The following is a 22,502-nucleotide window of genomic DNA, read 5'->3' on the forward strand; positions in this document are numbered from 1 at the left end:
TGCCCGGCTAAATTTTAAATTTTTTATTTTTAGTAGAGACAAGGTCTAGCTGTGTTTCCCAGGCTGGTCTTGAACTACTGGTGTCAAGAGATCCTCCTGTCTCAGCTTCCTCAAATGCTGGGAAATACAGATGTGAGCCATCACAGCCAGCCTAGAGTGTATTTTTTTTGCAACGGAGTCTCGCTCTGTCGCCTGGGCTGGAGTGCAGTGGCCGGATCTCGGCTCACTGCAAGCTCCGCCTCCCGGGTTCACGCCATTCTCCTGCCTCAGCCTCCCAAGTAGCTGGGACTACAGGTGCCCGCCACCTCGCCCGGCTAGTTTTTTTGTATTTTTTTTTAGTAGAGACGGGGTTTCACCGGGTTAGCCAGGATGATCTCGATCTCCTGACCTCGTGATCCGCCTGTCTCGGCCTCCCAAAGTGCTGGGATTACAGGCTTAAGCCACCGCGCCCGGCCAAGTGTATTTTAAGTCAGCATCTCTGTTTGTTGCCCAGGCTGGAGTGCAGTGGTGCAGTCTCGGCTCACTATAGTCTAAACCTCCCAGGCTCAAATGATCCTCCTGCCTCAGCCTTCCAAGTAGCTGGGACCACAGATGCGCGCTACCACACTCAGCTAATTTTTGCATTTTTTTGTAGAGATGGGGTTTTGCCATGTTGCCCAGGCTGGTTTAGAACTTCTGGGCTCGCCGGGTGCGGTGGCTCAAGCCTGTAATCCCAGCACTTTGGGAGGCCGAGACGGGTGGATCACGAGGTCAGGAGATCGAGACCATCCTGGCTAACACGGTGAAACCCCGTCTCTACTAAAAATACAAAAAAAAACTACCCGGGCGAGGTGGTGGGCGCCTGTAGTCCCAGCTACGTGGGAGGCTGAGGCAGGAGAATGGCAGGAACCCGGGAGGCGGAGCTTGCAGTGAGCTGAGATCCGGCCACTGCACTCCAGCCTGGGCGACAGAGCGAGACTCCGTCTCAAAAAAAAAAAAAAAGGCCGGGCGCGGTGGCTCAAGCCTGTAATCCCAGCACTTTGGGAGGCCGAGACGGGCGGATCACGAGGTCAGGAGATCGAGACCATCCTGGCTAACACGGTGAAACCCCGTCTCTACTAAAAAAATACAAAAAAATTAGCCGGGCGAGGTGGCGGACGCCTGTAGTCCCAGCTACTCGGGAGGCTGAGGCAGGAGAATGGCGTGAACCCGGAGGCGGAGCTTGCAGTGAGCTGAGATCCGGCCACTGCACTCCAGCCTGGGCGACAGAGCGAGACTCCGTCTCAAAAAAAAAAAAAAGGCCGGGCGCGGTGGCTCAAGCCTGTAATCCCAGCACTTTGGGAGGCCGAGACGGGCGGATCACGAGGTCAGGAGATCGAGACCATCCTGGCTAACACGGTGAAACCCCGTCTCTACTAAAAAAATACAAAAAAATTAGCCGGGCGAGGTGGCGGACGCCTGTAGTCCCAGCTACTCGGGAGGCTGAGGCAGGAGAATGGCGTGAACCCGGGAGGCGGAGCTTGCAGTGAGCTGAGATCTGGCCACAGCACTCCAGCCTGGGCGGCAGAGCGAGACTCCGTCTCAAAAAAAAAAAAAAAAAAAAAAAAGAACTTCTGGGCTCAAGTGATTTGCCCACCGTGGCCTCCCAAAGTACAGGGATTATAGGCGAAAGCCACCGTGCCCAGCCCACTTTTAATTTTTTAAAAGGATACTTGGCTGTGCTTGGTGGCTCATGCCTGTAATCCCAGCACTTTGGGAGGCCGAAGCGGGCGGATCACGAGGTCAGGAGATCAAGACCATCGTGGCTAACACGGTGAATTCCCATCTCTACTAAAAATACAGAAAAATTAGCGGGCATGGTGGTGGGCTCCTGTAGTCCCAGCTACTTGGGAGGCTCAGTCAGGAGAATGGCATCAACCCAGGAAGCGGAGGTTGCAGTGAGCCGAGATTGCGCCACTGCACTCCAGCCTGAGCGACAGAGCGAGACTCCGTCTTAAAAAACAACAACAACAACAACAAAAAACAGATACTTTCATTGAATACAGCATCTGTTTTTGTTTTGTTTTGTCTTGTCATGTTTCGAGATGGAGTCTTGCTCTGTCACTCAGGCTGGAGTCCAGTGGCATGATCTCAGCTCACTGCAACCTCTGCCTCCTGGGTTCAAGTGAGTCAGTCTCCTGCCTCATCTCCTAAGTAGCTGGGATTACAGGTACACGCCACCCCGGCCAGCTAATTTATTTATTTATGTATTTATTTTTGAGACGGAGTCTTGCTCTGTTGCCCAGGCTGGAGTGCAGTGGCCGGATCTCAGCTCACTGCAAGCTCCGCCTCCCGGGTTTATGCCATTCTCCTGCCTCAGTCTCCCGAGTAGCTGAGACTACAGGCGCCCACCACTTCGCCCGGCTAGATTTTTATATTTTTTAGTAGAGACGGGGTTTCACCGTGTTGGCCAGGATGGTCTTGATCTCCTGACCTCAAGTGATCTGCCCGCCTCGGCCTCCCAAAGTGCTGGGATTTATAGGCGTGAGCCACTGCGCCTGGCCCAGTATAGCATCTGAACTGAAGCTATTTTCTTTTTCTTTTTCTTTTCAAGGCAGAATCTCACTCTGTCGCCCAGGCTGGAGTGCAGTGGCGCAGTTTTGGCTCACTGCAAGCTCCACCTCCCGGGTTCACGCCATTCTCCTGCCTCAGCCTCCCAAGTAGCTGGGACTACAGGCGCCCCACCGCGTCTGGCTAATTTTTTGTATTTTTAGTAGAGACGGGGTTTCACTGTGTTCGCCAGGATGGTCTCGATCTCCTGACCTCGTGATCCGCCCGCCTTGGCCTCCCAAAGTGCAGGGATTACAGGCGTGAGCCACTGCGCCTGGCCTAAAGCTATTTTCTTTCAGCAGTTTAAAAATAGCATTCCACTCTTTTTTGGCTTCCATCGTTTCTGTTGAGAACTAAGCTCTCAGCCTTAATGTTACTCCTTTAAAGGTAGTGTTTCTTGACTGTGAGTGATGGCTCACACCTGTAATCCCAACACTTTGGGAAGCCAAGGCAGGAGGATCGCTTGAGTCTGGAGTTTGAGACCAGTCTGGGCAACATAGTAAGACCCCCATCTTTATAAAAAATAAAAAGTCAGCCGGGCATGGTGGCACACGCCTATAGTCCCCGCTGCTGTGGAGGCTGTTTGCTGGAGCCCGGGATGTTGAGGCTGCCGTGAGCTGTGATGGTACTACTTCACTCCAGCCTGGGTTACCGAGGAAGACCCGGTCTCAATAAAATAAATAAAATAAAATAATAAAATAAAATAAAATAAAAATAAAGGCTGGATAAATAGGCCAGGTGCAGTGGCTCACGCCTGTAGCCTCAGCATTTTGGGAGGCCAAGACAAGCGGATTGCCTGAACTCGGGTTTGAGATCAGCTTGAGCAACATGGCAAAACCCTGTCTCTGTGAAAAAGATACAAAAAAATAGCTGGGCATAGTGGTGCACACCTGTGGTCCGAGCTGCTCAGGAGGCTGAAGTGGGCAGATTGCCTAAGCCTAGAAGGTCAAGGCTGTATTGAGCCATGATTGTGCCACTGTACTCCAGCATGGGCAACACAGACCGTGTCTCAAAAAATAAAAATGTATATTAAAAAGAAAAACATAATGCTTCTTTTCCTAGGTACCTACAAAATGTTTTTCCCCCCTCTGGTCCCAGCAGTTTTACTGTATCTTCCTCTGTGGTTTTCTTTGTATTTATCTTTTAATCCTTCATAAGTTTTTTTCTTCTTCTTCTTTTTAAAGACGGAGTCTCACTCTTGTCACGCAGGCTGGAATACAGTGCTGTGATCTCAGCTCACTGCAACCTCTGCCTCCCAGGTTTAAGCAGTTCTCCCACCTTAGCCAAGTAGCTGGGATTTTAGGCATTTTTGTATTTTTAGTAGAGATGGGGTTTCACCATTTTGGCCAGGCTGGTCTTGAATTCCTAATGTCAAGTGATTCACCTGCCTCAGCCTCCCAAAGTGCTAGGATTACAGGCATGAGCCACTGCACCCTGACCTCCTTTTCTTTTTCAAACACTAACTGGAACCAAGCCTTCGTAAGTTTGGTAAAGTTTATTTAGTTTGTGATATTTTTAATCAGTTTTAGGACATTGTCAGCCAGTTTTTCTGAAAACAGACTGAATATTGCAGTCCCTCTTTGTCCTCTTCTTCTGGGACTACCTTTTCCGGAATGTTAGACCTTTTCACTATGTCTCTGAGAGCTCTTATGCTGATATCTTTTTTTTCCCCCATTGTTTTTTCTCTGCATACTTTATTTTATTTGATTTTTTAATTTTTTCAGCCTCCCTAGTAACTGGGACTATAGGTGTGTACCACCACATCCAGCTAATTTTTGTATTTTGTGTGCATACAGGGTTTTGCTGTGTTGTCCAGTTGTATTTTTAGATACAGATGCTCCTCAACTTAAGATGGGGTTATGTCCCGGTAAACCCATTGTAAGTTGACTTATAGTATTTTTGACTGGGTTTATCCAGATACTGCTCCATTGTAAGTAGAGAAGTGTATTGAATGTTTATTACTTTTGCACCATTGTAAAGTTGATAAATCATAAGTTGGGTACTGTGTTGTATTTTTAAGTTCTAGTGCTTCCATGTGATTTTTAAAAATGTATCGATTCTATCCTTTTTTTTTTTTTTCTTTTTCTTTTTTGAGACGGAGTCTTGCTCTGTCACCCGGGTTGGAGTGCAGTGGTGCAGTCTTGGCTCTCTGCAAGCTCTGCCTCCCAGGTTCAAGCGATTCTCCTGCCTCAGCCTCCCGAGTAGCTAGGATTACAAGCATGTGCCACCACCACGTCTGGCTAATTTTTGTATTTTTAGTAGAGACAGGGTTTCACCGTGTTGGCCAGGCTGGTCTTGAATTCCTGACCTCAGGTGATCCACCCGCCTCAGCCTCCCAAAGGGATGCGATTACAGACATGAACCAGCGTGCCCATCCCATCTTCTTTTTTTATTAAACAAATAAATTATTATTTTAATGGCCATATATAACTCCAACTCTGTCCAGCTTGGCAAGACAGCCAAAATATCTATTTAGCTTTTCGATCGCTGCTTTCTGCTTGTTTTCTCAAAATCTAGCCCCATGCATAAACAGTTTAGGGATTTGCAATAGCTCTAGGGAAAATTGCTGGCATTGCAGGTATAATCCTTTTTGGTCCCTCATAACTTGGCTGTCATTGTACCCCAAAATTTCTGTCTCCTCTTAGTCTGTTTTCTGTTGTTATAACAGAATACCTGAGATTAAGTAATTTATAAAGAAGAGAAGTTTGTATTTAGCCCATGCTTTTGGAAGCTGGAATGTTGAAAAGCATGGCGCTGACGTGGTGAGGGCCTTCCTGCTACCTTGTAACAAGGCATCAGCATGTGAAGATGGTAACTAAGTTTCCAACACATGAAATTGGGGGACACATTTATATCGTAGCATTCTCACCAGCCCATTGAGACTACTTTAAACCCCTAGTTCAAAGCCCCTAATACAGGGCTTACTCTAATGTATTCTTTCTTAAATCTTAGCCTGTTAAGTCATGGCTGCCTGGTTGCTCTCCAGCGTCTTCTTTCTTTTGAAGTATATATTGCCAACATGCTTTGTGAGAAGGAGGTTCAATTATATAGTTTATGGACTTTATTAATAGAGAATTATAATTAAAAATTTTTTAAGTCAGGCGCAGTGGCTCACACCTGTAATCCCAGCACTTTGGGAGGCCAAGGTGGGTGGATCACTTGAGGTTAGGAGTTCGAGACCAGCCTGGCCAACATGGTGAAACCCTGTGTCTACTAAAAACACAAAAATTAGCTGAGTGTGGTGGCGGGCGCCTGTACCACCAGCTACTTGGGAGGCTGAGGCAGGAGAGTCACTTTAATACGGGAAGTAGAGGTTTCAGTGAGCCGAGATCGCGCCATTGCGCTCCAGCCTGGACGACAGAATGAGACTCCGTCTCCAAAAAAAAAAATTTATTGCCTTTTTAATGGCCCTTTTTACAAAAATAATACATGTTAACTAAAATTTAGAAAATACAGGTAAGCAGGCTGGGCGCGGTGGCTCATTCCTGTCATCCCAGCAGTTTGGGAGGCCGAGGCTGGTGGATCACGAGGTTGAGATCAAGACCATCCTGGCCAACATGGTGAAACCCTGTCTCTACTAAAAATACAAAAATTAGCTGGGTGTGGTGGCATGTGCCTGTGGTCTCAGCTGCTTGGTAGGCTGAGGCAGGAGAATCGCTTGAACCTGGGAGGCGGAGGTTGCAGTGAGCCAAGACTGTGCCACTGCACTCCAGCCTGGTGACAGAGTGAGACTCTGTCTCAAAAAGAAAAAAAAAAAGAAAAAGGAAATACAGGTAAGCAACACTGAAGAAATAAGTGGTATCTATAATCTTACTACCTAGAATCAGACAGTAGTTAGCAATTTGATACATGTTCACTGCCATTCTTTCTTGTATGAAATCATATTGTCATTGCTGGTTTTCACTAGAAATATCTTGAACATCTTTGCATGTTATTACATATTGTATTGCAATGATTTTCAAATTATTTCACATGATTATACATCAGTGTAACTAAAGTGGAATCTCAGTGTGTAAAATAGGTAAGAACAGATCTATTGTAGTAGAAGCAGCGGTAGGCTTCTGTGGCTCCTGCTTGGAACCTCTAAGGCACTTGGGGACACAGTTGTGTGGCTCAGTATTTATTCAGTACATTATTATTTAGTATTTAAGTTATTGCGTAATTTTCCAGCATTATAAATAATGCTGCAATGAATGTTCTTGATGGTTTCCTTAGGGAAAATTCTCAGAAATGGAGTTTCTGAGACCAAGAGTATGCGTGTTTGGTAAATACTTTTGTTGAATTACACAACAGAAACGTATCAATTCCTTATTTCTACAGCTGTGTAACAAAGTACCCATTCATTTCCCTACACCTTCACTGACACAATGTGGCCAAATACCACATTAAGAACAAACTAGGGGCCTGGCGCGGTGGCTCAAGCCTGTAATCCCAGCACTTTGGGAGGCCGAGACGGGCGGATCACGAGGTCAGGAGATCGAGACCATCCTGGCTAACACGGTGAAACCCCGTCTCTACTAAAAATACAAAAAAACTAGCCGGGCAAGGTGGCAGGCGCCTGTAGTCCCAGCTACTTGGGAGGCTGAGGCAGGAGAATGGCGTAAACCCGGGAGGCGGAGCTTGCAGTGAGCTGAGATCCGGCCACTGCACTCCAGCCTGGGCGACAGAGCGAGACTCCGCCTCAAAAACAAACAAACAAACTAGGGCTGGGTGGGGTGGCTCAGGCCTGTAATCCTAGCATTTTGGGAGACTGGAGCGGGAGGATCACTTGAACCCAAAAGTTTAAGACCAGCCTGGGCAACATAGACTCTGTCTCTACAAAAAAAAATTTTTTTTTTAAATTAGCCTGGTGTTGTGGCACATGCCTGTAGTCCCACCTACTGAGGAGGCTGAGGTGGGAGGATCACTTGAGCCCGGGAGGTTGAGGCTGCACTGGGTTGTCATCGTGCTACTGTGCTCCAGCGAAAAATCTAGGTGTTTCTTTGTTAATATGGATTGTCCTCCCGCCATCTCATTTTATTGTGAAAAATTACAAAGATAGTAGAGGTGAAAGAATTTTACAGTGAAGTGGCCGGGCGCGGTGGCTCAAGCCTGTAATCCCAGCACTTTGGGAGGCCGAGACGGGCGGATCACGAGGTCAGGAGATCGAGATCATCCTGGCCAAAATGGTGAAACCCCGTCTCTACTAAAAAAAAATACAAAACCTAGCCGGGCGAGGTGGCGGGCGCCTGTAGTCCCAGCTACTCGGGAGGCTGAGGCAGGAGAATGGCGTGAGCCCGGGAGGCGGAGCTTGCAGTGAGCTGAGATCCGGCCACTGCCCTCCAGCCTGGGCGACAGAGCGAGACTCCGTCTCAAAAAAAAAAAAAAAAAAAGAATTTTACAGTGAAGTGAACACCCATATACTGATCACCTGGATTCTACTTTTAGCATTTTATTATATTTGTCTTATCAAACTATATGTCTGTCTTTTGATGTTTTCAAAGTAAATTGTAGATACCAGTACGTTTCTGCCTCAGAACTTCAGCATGCATTGCACAAATCTTAAGTGGATATTTGCCATTAACGGCAAAAAAACACAATTACTTTTGCACCACCCTAATAAAAGTAACATGTAGACATAAGAAAAAAGCTCAAGTGAGATTAAAGGGGACTTTTATGTTCTCTGTTAAGTTTCTATAGCACTTACATGTGTTGCTTTTATAATTAGGAAAACTAAACATCAGGCAGACAAATAAATGAAAGAGATGCTCCTTGTAGCGTCTTTGGGATATGCAAAAGTAATATAAAGAGGAAGGGAGGAGAAACAAATTCACACTGCAAGAAGTAGGTTTTTGTGTGTTTTCCCCCCCTACAATTTGGTGGGGTGTTTTTGTATTTCTTGGGAGTTTTTTTGTTTCATTTCATGAGGTGGCAGAAGTCTTGTTTCCAAAGTTTCTGGGTGAAAGTTACATGTGGGTGTAACAGCCAGATCCTTGATGTGGGAATCGGTAGATCTGGGATCTAGCCTCAGAATTTATGCTAACTGCCAGGTCACTTTCTCTCTCTGTATTTTAATTTTTTCTTATATAAAACAAGGAGTTTGAGAAAGCTTTTGACAAGCTATGCATTCCTTGAAACCATAGGTAGAGTTTAGAATTGGAATTTAGTGTACAGTTCTAACATATTGTCAGAAAAAATCTTGCTGTTTCTCTAACTCTAGGGCCTGGGACTCTATAATGAAACTTCTGTGGGGATTAGGACCAACCGGTGTCTCAGGTGATTAGCCCAGTATATCACCTCGGAAGCATAAAAGCTGCACCTTTGGTCAGTTGAAAGTGACATTTTTAGTTAGTGTGCTTTTGCTAATTACCTGTCTTGGTCAGCAGAAATAATAGTTCCCTAGGTGGCAAGTGTTTTGCTCTGTACAATTTGAGTTATGTCTGCTTTTAAGCCACTTATTTTATACTTCAAAGTTTACCAGTTTGTTACTTCTTTTTCTGCTTTTTATTCTTCATCTTCCAGACCTCTTCCTGTGCCAAAACTGCCACCTGGGGAGCAGTGTGAGGGTGAAGAGGACACAGAGTACATGACTCCCTCCTCCAGGCCTCTACGGCCTTTGGATACATCCCAGAGTTCACGGTAGGTTCCCAACAACCCTGTTTTGGGCCATATACCTCTATGCGGGTAATTGCCACCCTTCACCTGCTTGGCTTGCTGCCTGCACATAGTGTTATCCAGTCAGATTAAAGCAGAAAGATAAATCTAGCCCTTCATGGTTTAAGCCTTTTGTAGCTGTAGGTAATTGCACTTATGTTTTCTCAGCAACACGAGAACCTCAAAAACACAGACACCTGTAACTTGCCACAAGAGTCAACCTTAACAACATTTATTAGTGATACTGGCAAAAGGAGGAGATTAATCTTCATAAGTTTATAGATAACAGTTCTATTTCCAAAGACCATTATGGCACTTTCCTTCTGATTCAGAGCATGTGATTGCGACCAGCAGATTGATACCTGTACGTATGAAGCAATGTATAATATTCAGTCCCAGGCGCCATCTGTCACCGAGAGCAGCACCTTTGGTAAGTAGCCATTCTGCTACTTTAAAAGTCATTGATATGTCATAGGAATGAACATGTAATATTTAGCAATTGAGATAGCTTGATCTAAGCTGAAAATTCTTCTGTAGCTGGGACTACAAGTATGTGCCACCATGCCTGGCCAATTTTTGTATTTTTAGTAGAGATGGGGTTTCACTATGTTGGCCAGGCTGGTGTTGAACTCCTGACCTCAGGTGATCCACCACTCCCAAAGTGCTTAGATTACCGGCATGAGCCACCATGCCAGGACAAAGCTGAAAATTATTTTCAATAATCTTTGGCAAAATGATCCATGGCAAAATAAAGGAGTAAAGTATCCCCATTCCTTTATTTCCTACTCACACTGCTGGTTCCTTTTGTGCTTTTCTTTGTCCTTTCAGGGCCTAGAGACATTTGTGTTCTATACCCTGGACCTGTAAGCTCCTTTTTATTCTCATTGCATTGATGAAATTCTTTTCTGTGGGGGTGGTGAACACTCAATTCCCATGTTCACTAGCCTACCAGATTGAAAGTTCAAGAAGCCTGCTCTCACAGGACCTTCTGCTGATCTTCCAAGGTGGAATGTGGATAGAATTGTTTATTGAATGCTCTGAGATGATGTTCGAGTCATTGGCATCAGTGGCTATTAACCTTGTCAAGAATAACCTTTGGCATGTTCAAAAATGAAAGCTGAAATGTTGGTGCAGATTTTGTTTTCTATTTTTATCTCTGTTTACATGGTGTTTGGCCCACAGTAGACAATCAGTAACTGTTCGTTGAACGAGATAAATGATTGCATACATGCAAAAATGAGTGGATGCCCCTATATTGAAATGTATTAGAAGATGAAGTGTGTCAGAAGAAGATCACCTCACTGATTTTTCTCCAGGTGAAGGGAGTTTGGCTGCAGCCCATGCCAACACTGGCCCCGAGGAGCCAGAAAATGAGGATGATGGGTATGATGTCCCTAAGCCACCTGTGCCGGCCGTACTGGCCCGCCGGACTCTGTCAGATATCTCTAATGCCAGCTCCTCCTTTGGCTGGTTGTCTCTGGATGGTGATCCCACAACAAGTGAGTCTCCAGGCTACTTTGGGTTTGTCCTGAATGGCAGTATGGCCTGCATGTTTATATTGAAAGGGAGATGACCTTCTCTGGTGACAGTCAGTATGTGGATGTAGTAGGCTAAACATTATGTCTAAATGGGAGGAAAGTCCTAAGTTAGGAAGTTAGACTGTAGTCCGACTCTAGGATTTTTGCACTTAGAAAAGAGGTCGTTCCTTAAACCCTGGCTCTTCTTATGTTGGGGTAGGTAGGATGTATAGTTTTTCTGAGTATGCCTTATGACACTGGTAATTAGGTTTGATGACTCAGACCACACATTCCTTTTTCCTGGCCTCTGTTCCATTGGAAAGGAGGTGTGCTGGCTCTGGAACACACACTGAACGGGCCTGGAGCCAGCCCATGCTGGGCCTTGATTGTTGGAGGCTCCTCTTCTTGCACCTGTGGCTGCCTGGTAGGGCAGCAGCCAGAGTTGCTGTCACTTTGGAAATTGAAGACAGCCTTCAGGACAGACAGCTGGTGAAAAAGAATACAGCCTTCGGTTGCCCAGACGAGCAGTGATCCCCACTCAGCCTTGGCTAATGCTTCTTTATTGCAACTTATATCTCTCTTTTTCCTTATTTGTAGAAGACGAAGTTTAGTATCTTCTCTGGTCCCCTCAGAATTAAAACAGACAATTACATGTGCAGAAACATGTTGCTTAGTGTCAAGCGTGATGCAGTTGTTTATGACTGCAGTGGTTATTGTTTGTAGAACAGGTGCATGGTATATTTAGAAGGTTGTTTTTATTGTGATAAGGAGGAGGCTATATCTTAAAACCCTTGAACCTGTAAAACCTAGCCTTGTGACTGAAGAGCACATGTACCCAATTTACAGGAAGTCAATAATATCTTGATATTAGCACATTTTTATTGCTCTCATTCAGTGAGGATTTCCCCAGATTTGCAAATATTTTTTTTCCTATTCTAGATGTCACTGAAGGTTCCCAAGTTCCCGAGAGACCTCCTAAACCATTCCCTCGGAGAATCAACTCTGAACGGAAAGCTGGCAGCTGGCAGCAAGGTAGTGGTGCTGCCGCCTCTGCTGCCACCGCCTCGCCTCAGCTCTCCAGTGAGATTGAGAACCTCATGAGTCAGGGGTACTCCTACCAGGACATCCAGAAAGCTTTGGTCATTGCCCAGAACAACATCGAGATGGCCAAAAACATCCTCCGGGAATTTGTTTCCATTTCTTCTCCTGCCCATGTAGCCACCTAGCACACCACCTCCCTGCTGCAGGTTTAGAGGACCAGTGAGTTGGGAGTTATTACTGAAGTAGCACCTAGAAGGGCAGGAGTTCCTTTGGTGACTTCACAGTGAAGTCTTGCCCTCTCTGTGGGGTATCACATCAGTGGTTCCAAGATTTCAAAGCAGTGAAATGAAAATGGAGCAGCTAGTATGTTTTATTATTTTATGGGTCTTGAGAGTGCATTTGAAGGTGTCCTTCAGTTCCCACATAAAGAGAGTGTGGACTTTATTACATGATAACCTACCTGGGGAACAGCCCAGAAAGCTGTAGAACAAATATTTTGCTGGAAATCCTAATTGAGGACTTAAGACTTCCTGGGTTAAGGATGTGGCCGTGTGTGTGTCTGTCTGCCTGTGGTTGTGTGTGTCCTTGTGATTATAAGATTAACCTGCTGTGTGTGTTAATTCCAGGCAGGGAATTAGCACAAAAGGTTTAGGAAGGAATCTTTTTTAAAGACTTCCATCTACTGTGGTATTATACCCAAGCCTAGTGTGTATTACAACTTCAACACTCCCCTTTGGCTTGTATCACCATGTGCATAGCTAAAGTCTTCTATTTTTAGAACACCCTCAGTCTGTTCTTTCCCCATCAACTCCTTCCTCATCCTTCTTGGTGTTCTGTCATTGGCCATGGGCTTGCTATGACCAGCCTTACTGAGGCCAGGCAGCTTATGGGTTGTTCTTTATTGTGTGTGATGGTACTGGTTTGTTTGGTAGATAAGTGGGAGGAAAAGTACTGTTGCTACACTATTATAGTCATGTTTGATACTAGCAGCTAACACTGGTCACTCCAAAGCACTGTTTCTATAGGAACATTGAATCTATTAAGATGTTTTGATTATCCTAATTACATAATGACCGATTTGAGATAGAGGCCTTTAAATACATTCCATGCCCTCCCCAGAAAATCGTCTGTGGGAGCCAGTTGCCTTGGTGCCAGGTGTGTGTTCTGATGTAGGTCATGAGTCTTTCTACTTAATGGGAAGGGAAGAACATTTGTTTCCAGGATGACTTTCTGGCCAGAGTACCATAAAGCTTTTAGGAAGCTTCGTTCACATGCTATTTAAATGCACAAAATAGACAGTAAGGATTTCTCTGTTCAGTTTTTCTTCCCAGTGAATTAATTTCAGCTTGTATGGGTGTCTTCATTTGAACATGAGGAATCTTAGTTTAGATTTTCAGCAGTGGTTTTTTTCCTTTGCCCTTGAAGGAGTGGGGCTAATGCCCATGGCGGCCCAGCCTCTTGCAGATGGCGCCTTCCCTGCATTGCTGCCTCCTGATGATGTCGTTTCTTTCTTGTGCCTGTGGCTTTGGGAGTGTAACATCTCTTTCCTCCTTTCCTTCCCTTTTCCTCTTCACCTGAGGCCCTCAATACTCTGTAATTACTGTGTTCTTCACCGTAAGTAGACATCATTCAGTGAATAAATTACTGTAGTCAAAGACAATATGGGCTGGCAGTTTGTGTAATTGCAGGTTCATAAAGAAGATTGAGAGTCCAGTTTGGAGAACCATTAGTCAGTTCCTTTATATGCTGATAAATGATCCCTCGATTTCAGTTAGTATTCTGTCCAGAGTGTTTTGCTGACTTTCTTAGCAGTGTATAACCTTTCTCCACGTCAGAAGCAAGCCTGCTCTTTGATAAATATGTCTTCCTGAAAATCTAAATCATGCTTTTGTCTTTAGATCTAGACAGAAATGACCCTCCTTGGATCAGTCTTTTTTCTAGTCTTATCTTTGGAACTAAAACTTGTTCTAACTCCTCTCTTGGCATTCAGCTATTCCTGAATCTTTTGGTTTTATCCTCTGGCCTCAGAGCCATTTATGTTCCCAGAGTAGGCAGTACAGGACCTTGTGTTGATTTGCCGTGGTTACTCAGTATCTTCTCTACATGGCATAAAGCGGCAAAACCCACCATTAGATGAGGTAGTCCTGAATTGAGGTGGAGTGGGGCAGAGGAAAATGGCAGTGAATATCAAACAGTAGACTGCCATCAGCTTCTAACAGCCAGTATGTATACTGTTTCATTTTGAGGTAATGTTCAGTTTTGCATTTTGTTTAAATATTGAAGGCCTAGAAAGAACTAGAAAGAAGGCCGGGCGCGGTGGCTCAAGCCTGTAATCCCAGCACTTTGGGAGGCCGAGACGGGCGGATCACAAGGTCAGGAGATCGAGACCATCCTGGCTAACACGGTGAAACCCCGTCTCTACTAAAGAATACAAAAAACTAGCCGGGCGATGAGGCGGGCGCCTGTAGTCCCAGCTACTTGGGAGGCGGAGGCAGGAGAATGGCGTAAACCCGGGAGGCGGAGCTTGCAGTGAGCTGAGATCCGGCCACCGCACTCCAGCCTGGGCAACAGAGCCAGACTCCGTCTCAAAAAAAAAAAAAAAAAAAAAAAAAAAACTAGAAAGAAAACGGCGGCAGTTTCCAGGCCCGTCCATATTGTAATTTTTCTTTATCTGCAGATACTGCCCATAGTCTAAAGATCTCTTCAGAAGACAAAGCACTGGCTATATATCTTTTGCCTTTTCCATGCATCTAAATCTTCTCTGGAAATTACTGTCCCTACTGTGTAGGCTCAGGGCGGTCTCGACTTTTCCTTTTTTGAGTCCCGTGTGGCTCTTTGAATCCGCGTGAAACTGAGGCTCCAGCTCCGTGTGTTGTGCCTGTGTCCCATCGATGGGCTGGGGTGTTAGTTGGTCACGGGTATCTGCCAGCATTCAAGGTTTTGGATTATTTTGTGAGGATCTTTCCTTTGACTGGGTGCCCTGAGGACACACCTGGGTCTGTGCCTGAGATTGCCAGGCAAGATTAAGGAAAATTTTCATGTGGCTTTTGTTTTGAGATTATTGTCAAAAGCTTAATTTCTTTTTTGTTTGTTTGTTTGTTTTTTGAGATGGAGTCTTGCTCATCACCCAGGCTGGAGTGTAGTGGCGTGATCTCGGCTCACTGCAAGCTCCGCCTCCCGGGTTCACGCCATTCTCCTGTCTCAGCCTCCTGAGTAGCTGGGACTACAGGCGCCTGCCAACGCGCCCGGCTAATTTTTTTTGTATTTTTAGCAGAGACGGGATTTCACCGTCTTAGCCAGGATGGTCTCGATCTCCTGACCTTGTGATCCGCCCGCCTCGGCCTCCCAAAGTGCTGGGATTACAGGCGTGAGCCACCGCGCCTGGCCCAAAAGCTTAATTTCTTATATTTTCTGTTGACTAAGGCACCAGTAACCCATTCTTCACCCTCCATTTGTATGGAAATTTAAAATTCTTTGGCTTTGCTCTGAATTTAATTAAAACTGCCTTTTACGAACAGACTTCGAGTTTTGCCATTGTCCCTCCCTAGTGGCTGATAAAGTAAAAAAACGCGCAACACTTTGTTCTCCTTTTTCTCATATTCATTGGGCTGTTGTATTCAGCCCAGTTTCATGCTTTCCCTGTGTCTTCACGGGTTGCTTTCCAAGCTGCCTTGTTGCTGGGTTTGCTGCTCTGCAGCAACCACAACTGGACCTTTGCAGCTGCCCCCATGTTCCTTCCACTAAAGTAGAGGGTTCTTTAAATGGAAAAACCTGTGGACTCTTAATATACCTCCCTTTAGTTAATACGCCAGGCAGCTTCTCATCTCAGCATTTACCTGTTAATATTTTTGTGAATAGTGCTCTCTACCTGTGGGTGGCCGCTCTCTTCCACTTGTCGTCTCCCCCCAGCCCCACGCTACATAATCTGCCATTCTTTTCCCTTTCTCTTCTTCCACAGACCCTCGTTACCGGGGCCCAAGATGTGGGATAGTACTGTTAGTATTACTTAGCTCTCTTGTCGATTTAAAAGATTTCTGGTTAAGGGAGGTGGGGGTCACTGTTCATGACTCTTAAAATACATGTTTTCTCTATAGAAAAGTAAAATGTGCTTATGGTCCCAAACAGTCAATTGACAAATTTTTTTTTTTGTTTTTTTTTGAGACGGAGTCTCGCTCTGTCGCCCGGGCTGGAGTGCAGTGGCCGGATCTCAGCTCACTGCAAGCTCCTCCTCCCGGGTTTACGCCATTCTCCTGCCTCAGCCTCCCGAGTAGCTGGGACTACAGGCGCCTGCCACCTCGCCCGGCTATTTTTTTGTATTTTTTAGTAGAGACGGGGTTTCACCGTGTTAGCCAGGATGGTCTCGATCTCCTGACCTCGTGATCCGCCCGTCTCGGCCTCCCAAAGTGCTGGGATTACAGGACAAATTTTTATAACAAAACTTCCTTGTAAAAACTAGGGATCACCTATATATTTCCTTTAAGATCTAGTTCTTTTTGTAGGTGTTCAGCAATGGTGATAAAGCAGAATATTCTCCTACCTCACATCATGAAAATCAGAAGATTATAGGCCTTCTCAAACTATAAGTCCCTCTTCTTGCCATTGGCCTTTCTGACTCTGGAATGACCACTGTTCGTTGAAAAATAGTTTTCTGACTATTGGCCTGGCTCTAACAGTTTGTTTGTTCATCCAGCAAATGTTTGAGTGATGACCATGTGCCAGAAATGTCAGGCATTTGTCCTTCCCTTGGTACCACATAGTGGTTTGCTAATGTTTGAGGGATTGTACTTGGACTGTCATAGCCTCTGCATTTGACCTTAAAATAGCTCTTCCTAGTAAGATTGTGCGATTTTTATTCACAGCTCTTTCATGTAGACTTACCTTTCCTTATAGAGCTGTCCTGATTAATAGCAGGCCAAGATTCTCCCAGTACCCCCTGTTGTCTCCTGTAGCTTTGATAATGCCTGAGAGACTCCTTGATGTAAGTCGCATGGATAGCGACTGTTTTTATGTTGGAATTTGTTCCAACATAATTAGAATCTGTTTGGCAAGTTGAAAGGTAAGTTGGCTCAGAGTTGCACAGTAGGGCATTAAATGTTTAAGCAAAGCATCTGTCCACACTCCCCTTTCCAATCTAGTGCCTTCCTTGAACTTTTTCCTGAGCTGCTATGTCCCTAATCCCCCTTGTTGGGAGGATTTTCATATCACCCTTCTGAGACCTGTCACCATGTCCTGTACTATTTGGAATTGGTTTTCCAGTCTTTCAACAACCTTTGCAGCTAACTTTATGTTTTAGAAGGGCTGGAGGTGTGGGCGCTATCTTTGGGTCTCAGGACCCAAAGATCCTTTAGTCAGTTGTTTGGTCTTCCAAGAGCCAGACATTAATACAGATTGAACTCCATCAGTCCCCTAATTGTCAGCCTTTACCTCCCTCTCAGAGCAAGGAATTTAGGGATTCTAAAGCTTAGTGTCCACACATCATTCTGCCAGACCTTAGAGCTTTAGAAGCTCAATCTAAAGTACTCTAACTCAGCGTAAACTATTACTGTCACTCTCTTGAACTCAGTCTCCATGAGCAGTCTTTTGTTAGAAATACATAGAACTGCTTAATGCCTAGAGGGTAGTGGATAGTGAAGGACGGTCAAGGTTGTATTTTTGACTGCTTAGGGATCCTTTGGATACAAGAAACAGAAATGTTCAAGCAGAAGAAAGGAGGGACTCATGGTAAGGATGCAGGGTATTTCGCAGAACCCAGGATGGGAAGTGCCTTTGGTTCTCGGGTGGAGCTGGAACTGCAGAGCTTTGCACCTAGTCCTTTCTCCCGCTTTCCTGTCTGGTTATGGTATGCGTGACCCCCAAATAGGCACTCCAGTCCTCAAGTCCACACCACCTTCCAACTCTGGGGATCACCATGAACAAATTCGCAATTTCTCATACTACTTTTTTTTTTTTTTTGAGGAGTCTTGCTGTGTCACCTCGGCTGGAGTGCAGTGGTGCAGTCTCAACTCACTGCAACCTCTTCCACCTCCCAGGTTCAAGCAGTTCTCTGCCTCAACCTCCCAAGTAGCTGGGATTACAGGTGCTTGCCACCATGCCCAGCTAATTTTCATGTTTTTAGTAGAGATGGGGTTTCACCATCTTGACTGGGCTGGTCTTGAACTCCTGACCTCGTGATCCACCCGCCTCGGCCTCCCAAAGTGCTGAGATGACAGGCGTGAGCCACCGCTTTCGGCCCATATTTCATATTCTTAAGAAAAACTACACTCAGCCCAGCACATTGATCAAGTATCTATCCTTGAGCATTTGGCCTTGCCAGGGAGAGCAGAGATGTGGCAGACTCCTTCAGCTGGAGACAGGGAGCTTCTCAGAGAAGTGAGCAGAGACTCCACAGACGCCCTAAAAAGGCTTCTACTCAAGGAGTAAAGCCTCTACTCCTGCCTTTTTGCTAGTGGAAAGGAAGGCATGGGAGTTTTTCTGGGACATCATAGAAATTCTTAGGTTTAACTTAATTCTGGTCATTGTCTTCTTTATTTCCTGTTTTTCTTCCCTTTGTCAGTCTTGGCATCCAAGATTTCTTACCTCCCTCTTGTGGGCCAGCCTGTCCTGTTCCAGAGCTAGCCTGTTCCTGGGTGGCCTTCCTTAGCCTCCATTCATCCTCAGGTCTTTTGCCTTCTTCCGTGTTATTTAGAAAGCAGAATCTAATAACGGGTGCCACTGTAGCCACTATCCATGGACTTCTGGGTCCTCTTCAGGTTTGAGTGCTTGGAAATGTTTATTCTCTGGGCTTGTGGCCTGTCTCCTCCACTCTCCTCCTTACCCTCTCCCTCCTTCCTGTGTGAGGGCTGCTCTGCAGTAATGTTCTCAGGCAAGCCTTCCTAGGCACCTCAGAAACTACTTTGCCAGAGCCAGTAAGAATATATAATATTGGAGCCGTTGCCAGGATAGAAATTAAATATAGATTCCAGTTTAGGATAGAGTTTTTACTGAGAGCTCTTTAGACAGTATACCTGTGTCTTCTCTGGCAATTGCTTTATTTTAGTCCTATATAAAAGCTTTCCTTTTCTTTTTTTTTTTTTTAACTATGCTTTTGCTTGCCTGAATCTTTTGATCTTACATTTTTCTCATTGTAGAGCCTGTCCTGAGTTGTAAGGTATTTCATACTGCCTTACTTAAAAGTTTATTAAACTACTAGAATCATTTGATACACACAGAAATTACCTGATAATCCAAAGATGTCCATCAAGGGAGGAAGGATGGGTCATCAGACTTTGCCTTTGATGTTGTAGTCTAGGCTCCTGGGTAAGCAGCAGAGGGACAGCAGTGCCATGTGCCTTCACCGTGTCCCAGGAAACCTGGGGTGGTTCCTGTGGGAAATACCAGTGTTTCTTGGTTCTGAAAAGTAGCAAAAGAGTAAGAGATGGGGAAATAGGGATGGGGAGAGCAAGCCCCGCACGCCCGTGGTGAGTCAGGTGGGGAGCACAGGTGGAAGGGCTGGCTGTTGACAGACAGGCTAAGCTGTGTGGCGCTCTTGTCGCCCCTTCCTGGGTACAGAGCTTGAGAAAAATGCAGCCGACCACTCCCTGTATTTGTATAGAGCAAAGCCCAAAAGCCAACCTCAGATCTCCTGATTTGGCAGCTGAAGAAATCAGCAGAGTCCTGATTGCCTGATTCAGTTCCAAAAATGAATGTCAGGCCCCTCCCCGCCCCCACCCCCACCCCCACCCACATTGCCTCTCCTACATTCTCCTTCTACCCTTAAATCAGACAGGAGGCCAGAGAGGAGTATTGCTCAATGCGTGCTACGTGCAACTCCTCAGGCCTTGCGCCACCTCCATGCTGAGCCCTGAAGCAGGGTGTCCTGGGTGCCTGTGTGTCAGCTCCCTCCTCTCTACCTACCTCTGACCTTGTTGTGGGTGAGGGTAGCCATGCTTATGGCCGTCTTAAAACTGGAGAGGCGGAGAACTACTTAGGAGTCTGTAGGCCATGTGTTGTCTTCCATGGCCTCTTTTCTCCTGCTGTCTGGGTGAGTGAGCCTGCAACGCAATGCCCACGAGAGTAAATGCCTCCTGACCTACCCTGCTCAGCACTGTTCTAGTGTCTTGGCCTTGAAAGAAAAGCCTGACTTCCTGCTGAAACATGTGGTAGTGGCATGGCAGCTATGAGGCACCTCCTACATCTGTTTTCTGGCTGTGGTGACTTGGGATTTTTAACCTTATATATCTTTTTCCTTTACTCAAAACAAAACAATTTTTAGCACACTGAAAAAAAAAAAAAAAGCCAAATGTTTTGTGCCTTTCTAAGGCAGCACTGTATCCCAGGCTGCATTTTAGGACTTAATATGGAAATACCAGAGTCTGAGCTCCTCTACCTTGAGTTTCATTAGTCCTTAGTGTCTAGGAGATAGGAAAGAATGCTCTCTGTGACTGGAGAGGTGACAGGCAGGTGCGGTGTGTCCGGAGCCCCTTTCTCCTGCCCTGAGACTTCAGGGGAGGAGAGAAGCGTTGTACCCTGGGATCATTTGGTTGGTTCCAATCACAAGCTTAGTTATCAGGTTGCATGCCTTGTCTCCTGCAAGAAACAGAATGTTCCACAATTCCCAGGTAAACTCTGGACCATTCCAAGTGTCCTAGCCTCCTGATGACATTAATTACCCAATTGTGTGGAGGAGTGTAGGATGGACTCTCCTGAGAAGGGGAGGTTGGTGGTCTTGTCTTTTCTTTTTGCTGGATCCTGAACTGGTCTAGACCTCCTGCACCCACCCCCCGTCCCCATCAGATGTGGCTGGCCTTTCATTTGAAGGCTTCAGACTTAAAGCATTAAGCAGCTAGTGCCCTCTGCAGGGCCTGGTTTCCCCAGGGAAGGGCAGCAAGGAACACGGACCAGAAGCCTGTCCTCAGTAATGTGACTATAGTGAGCTTTAGCAGAAGTTTTTCTATATAATGACATTTTACTTATCTCTTACCCTTTCCTCAGTTTTCCCTTGCCTTTAACTAATAAAGAATTGGGAGATAGAAATGTTAAAGTCCTTCTTATTCAAGATTTTGAAATTCTTAGCCTGGGGGTGCTGGAGAGAACCTGATGCTTTCTCCAGAATGAAGAGTCCCAATTTGTATATCAGTGTTAAGAAGAAAACAAACACATAGATAAGATTTTCGTGGACTATTTTAAAAATGTGTCATTAATATAAAAAAATTTATATTAGCAGTATTTAATCATTCTCACCTGTAAAGAATAAGAAAAACAGAAGGTAAATATTCTTACAGAGAATAGCAGAGCTTTAAGATTCATTTTCATTTTAAGTCCATTTTATTTTGCCAGTGTATTAATGTTTAGAAGTCTGTTATACTAATGTTATTTATTAATTTTTTTCATTTCCATACACAGTTAACTAAAGAGCTTTTTCAAGCACCCATGTCTGTAAAAAAATATTTTTAAATAAAGTTTCTTTTGTTGTAGCGGACTTGAGTTCTTGCTCATTCAGGGGGTTCGGAGGCAATAGCTGAGTTGCCGTAGGACCAAATGCCAAGGCCCCGTGCCTCACGGCGGTGAGCCTGAGCTGCTGTCTCGAGGGCAGTTCCAAATGGCAGGAAAGCATAGGAAGGGGACACAGCTCCTGCTAACAGCCTACCAGGCCCTTCATGCTGCGTCATCAGCGCAGTTTGGCTGCTGAAAAGTAGAGTGACTGTCCGCTGTGTGGTAGAACTTGAGCCATTTGCTCAGAAGCAGAGGTAACCCCTGATCTCTGCTGCCAACTGGAAACGGTTCTGTGTGCCTTTTGGTTGTAGTTTCAGGGGCCCCCAGGTTCCTGTGGTACCCATGATGAATAAAAAGCAATGTAAGACTTCTGGGACAATTAAGCTTTATTTTTCATATATATATACACATATATAAAGGAAACAGTTTGCAAACTTACACACCTGACAAAACCATATATACACACATATGTATGCATACACACAGACACACACCCACAGCTGTAGCCAGGCCCGTTTTTCATCCCTAAGTACCATTCTCTCATTTGGGCCCTTCTAGGTTGGGGCTGCTGAGCTTGGTTTGTAGAAGTTTGGTGCTAATATAACCACAGCTTTAATCCCCGGGAAAGACAGTGTAGCCCTCATCTTTGTCCGCTTCCCCTGCCTTTCACTCATGTGATCCATCAAGACAGCCATGGGAGCCAAGTGAACACGGGCAGTTGAGGCTAATTCACTTGAACTCAAAAACCCAGCTTCCTCACTGCAGGCACGTATTTTTTTTTTTTTTCTTTTTTTTCTTTTTTTTTTTTTTTTTTTGAGACGGAGTCTTGCTCTGTCGCCCAGGCTGGGGTGCAATAACACGATCTCAGCTCACTGCAAGCTCCGCCTCCCGGGTTCACACCATTCTCCCGCCTCAGCCTCCCGAGTAGCTGGGACTACAGGCGCCGACCACTATGCCCGGCTAATTTTTTTTTTGTATTTTTAGTAGAGACGGGGTTTGACCGTGTTAGCCAGGATGGTCTCAATCTCCTGACCTTGTGATCCACCTGCCTTGGCCTCCCAAAGTGCTGGGATTACAGGCGTGAGCCACCGCACCCGGCTCCGGCACGTATCTTTTAAGGAATGACACCAGTTCCTGGCTTCTGCCCAAAGAAAAAAATGTCACAGGAGACTTGGAAGAGGCAGACAGGAGGGTGGTGGCGGCAACACTGCAGCTGTTTCTGGATGCTGCTGGGGTGCTCTCCAGAGCCGGTGTGAACAGCGCACTTAAACA

At 45.6% G+C, this 22,502-nt stretch overlaps 1 protein-coding gene across 2 annotated transcripts in view; it reads left to right on the forward strand.

Moving 5' to 3' along the window:
- CBL (Cbl proto-oncogene) overlaps positions 1-14,061 on the forward strand; it is a 91,939-nt gene extending 77,878 nt beyond the window's left edge. For both annotated transcript variants that reach the window (XM_033208120.1, XM_033208121.1), the window contains 4 exons: positions 9,070-9,186; positions 9,534-9,631; positions 10,518-10,700; positions 11,658-14,061. In XM_033208120.1, coding sequence (XP_033064011.1) covers positions 9,070-9,186; positions 9,534-9,631; positions 10,518-10,700; positions 11,658-11,944 — 685 coding nt within the window. In that variant the 3' untranslated portion in view covers positions 11,945-14,061. The remainder of the gene's footprint in view (positions 1-9,069; positions 9,187-9,533; positions 9,632-10,517; positions 10,701-11,657) is intronic.
- The last annotated feature ends 8,441 nt before the right edge of the window (positions 14,062-22,502 follow it).

The sequence above is a fragment of the Trachypithecus francoisi genome, unplaced genomic scaffold, assembly GCF_009764315.1.
Source record: "Trachypithecus francoisi isolate TF-2019V2 unplaced genomic scaffold, Tfra_2.0 Lachesis_group8, whole genome shotgun sequence".
Lineage (NCBI taxonomy): Eukaryota > Metazoa > Chordata > Mammalia > Primates > Cercopithecidae > Trachypithecus > Trachypithecus francoisi.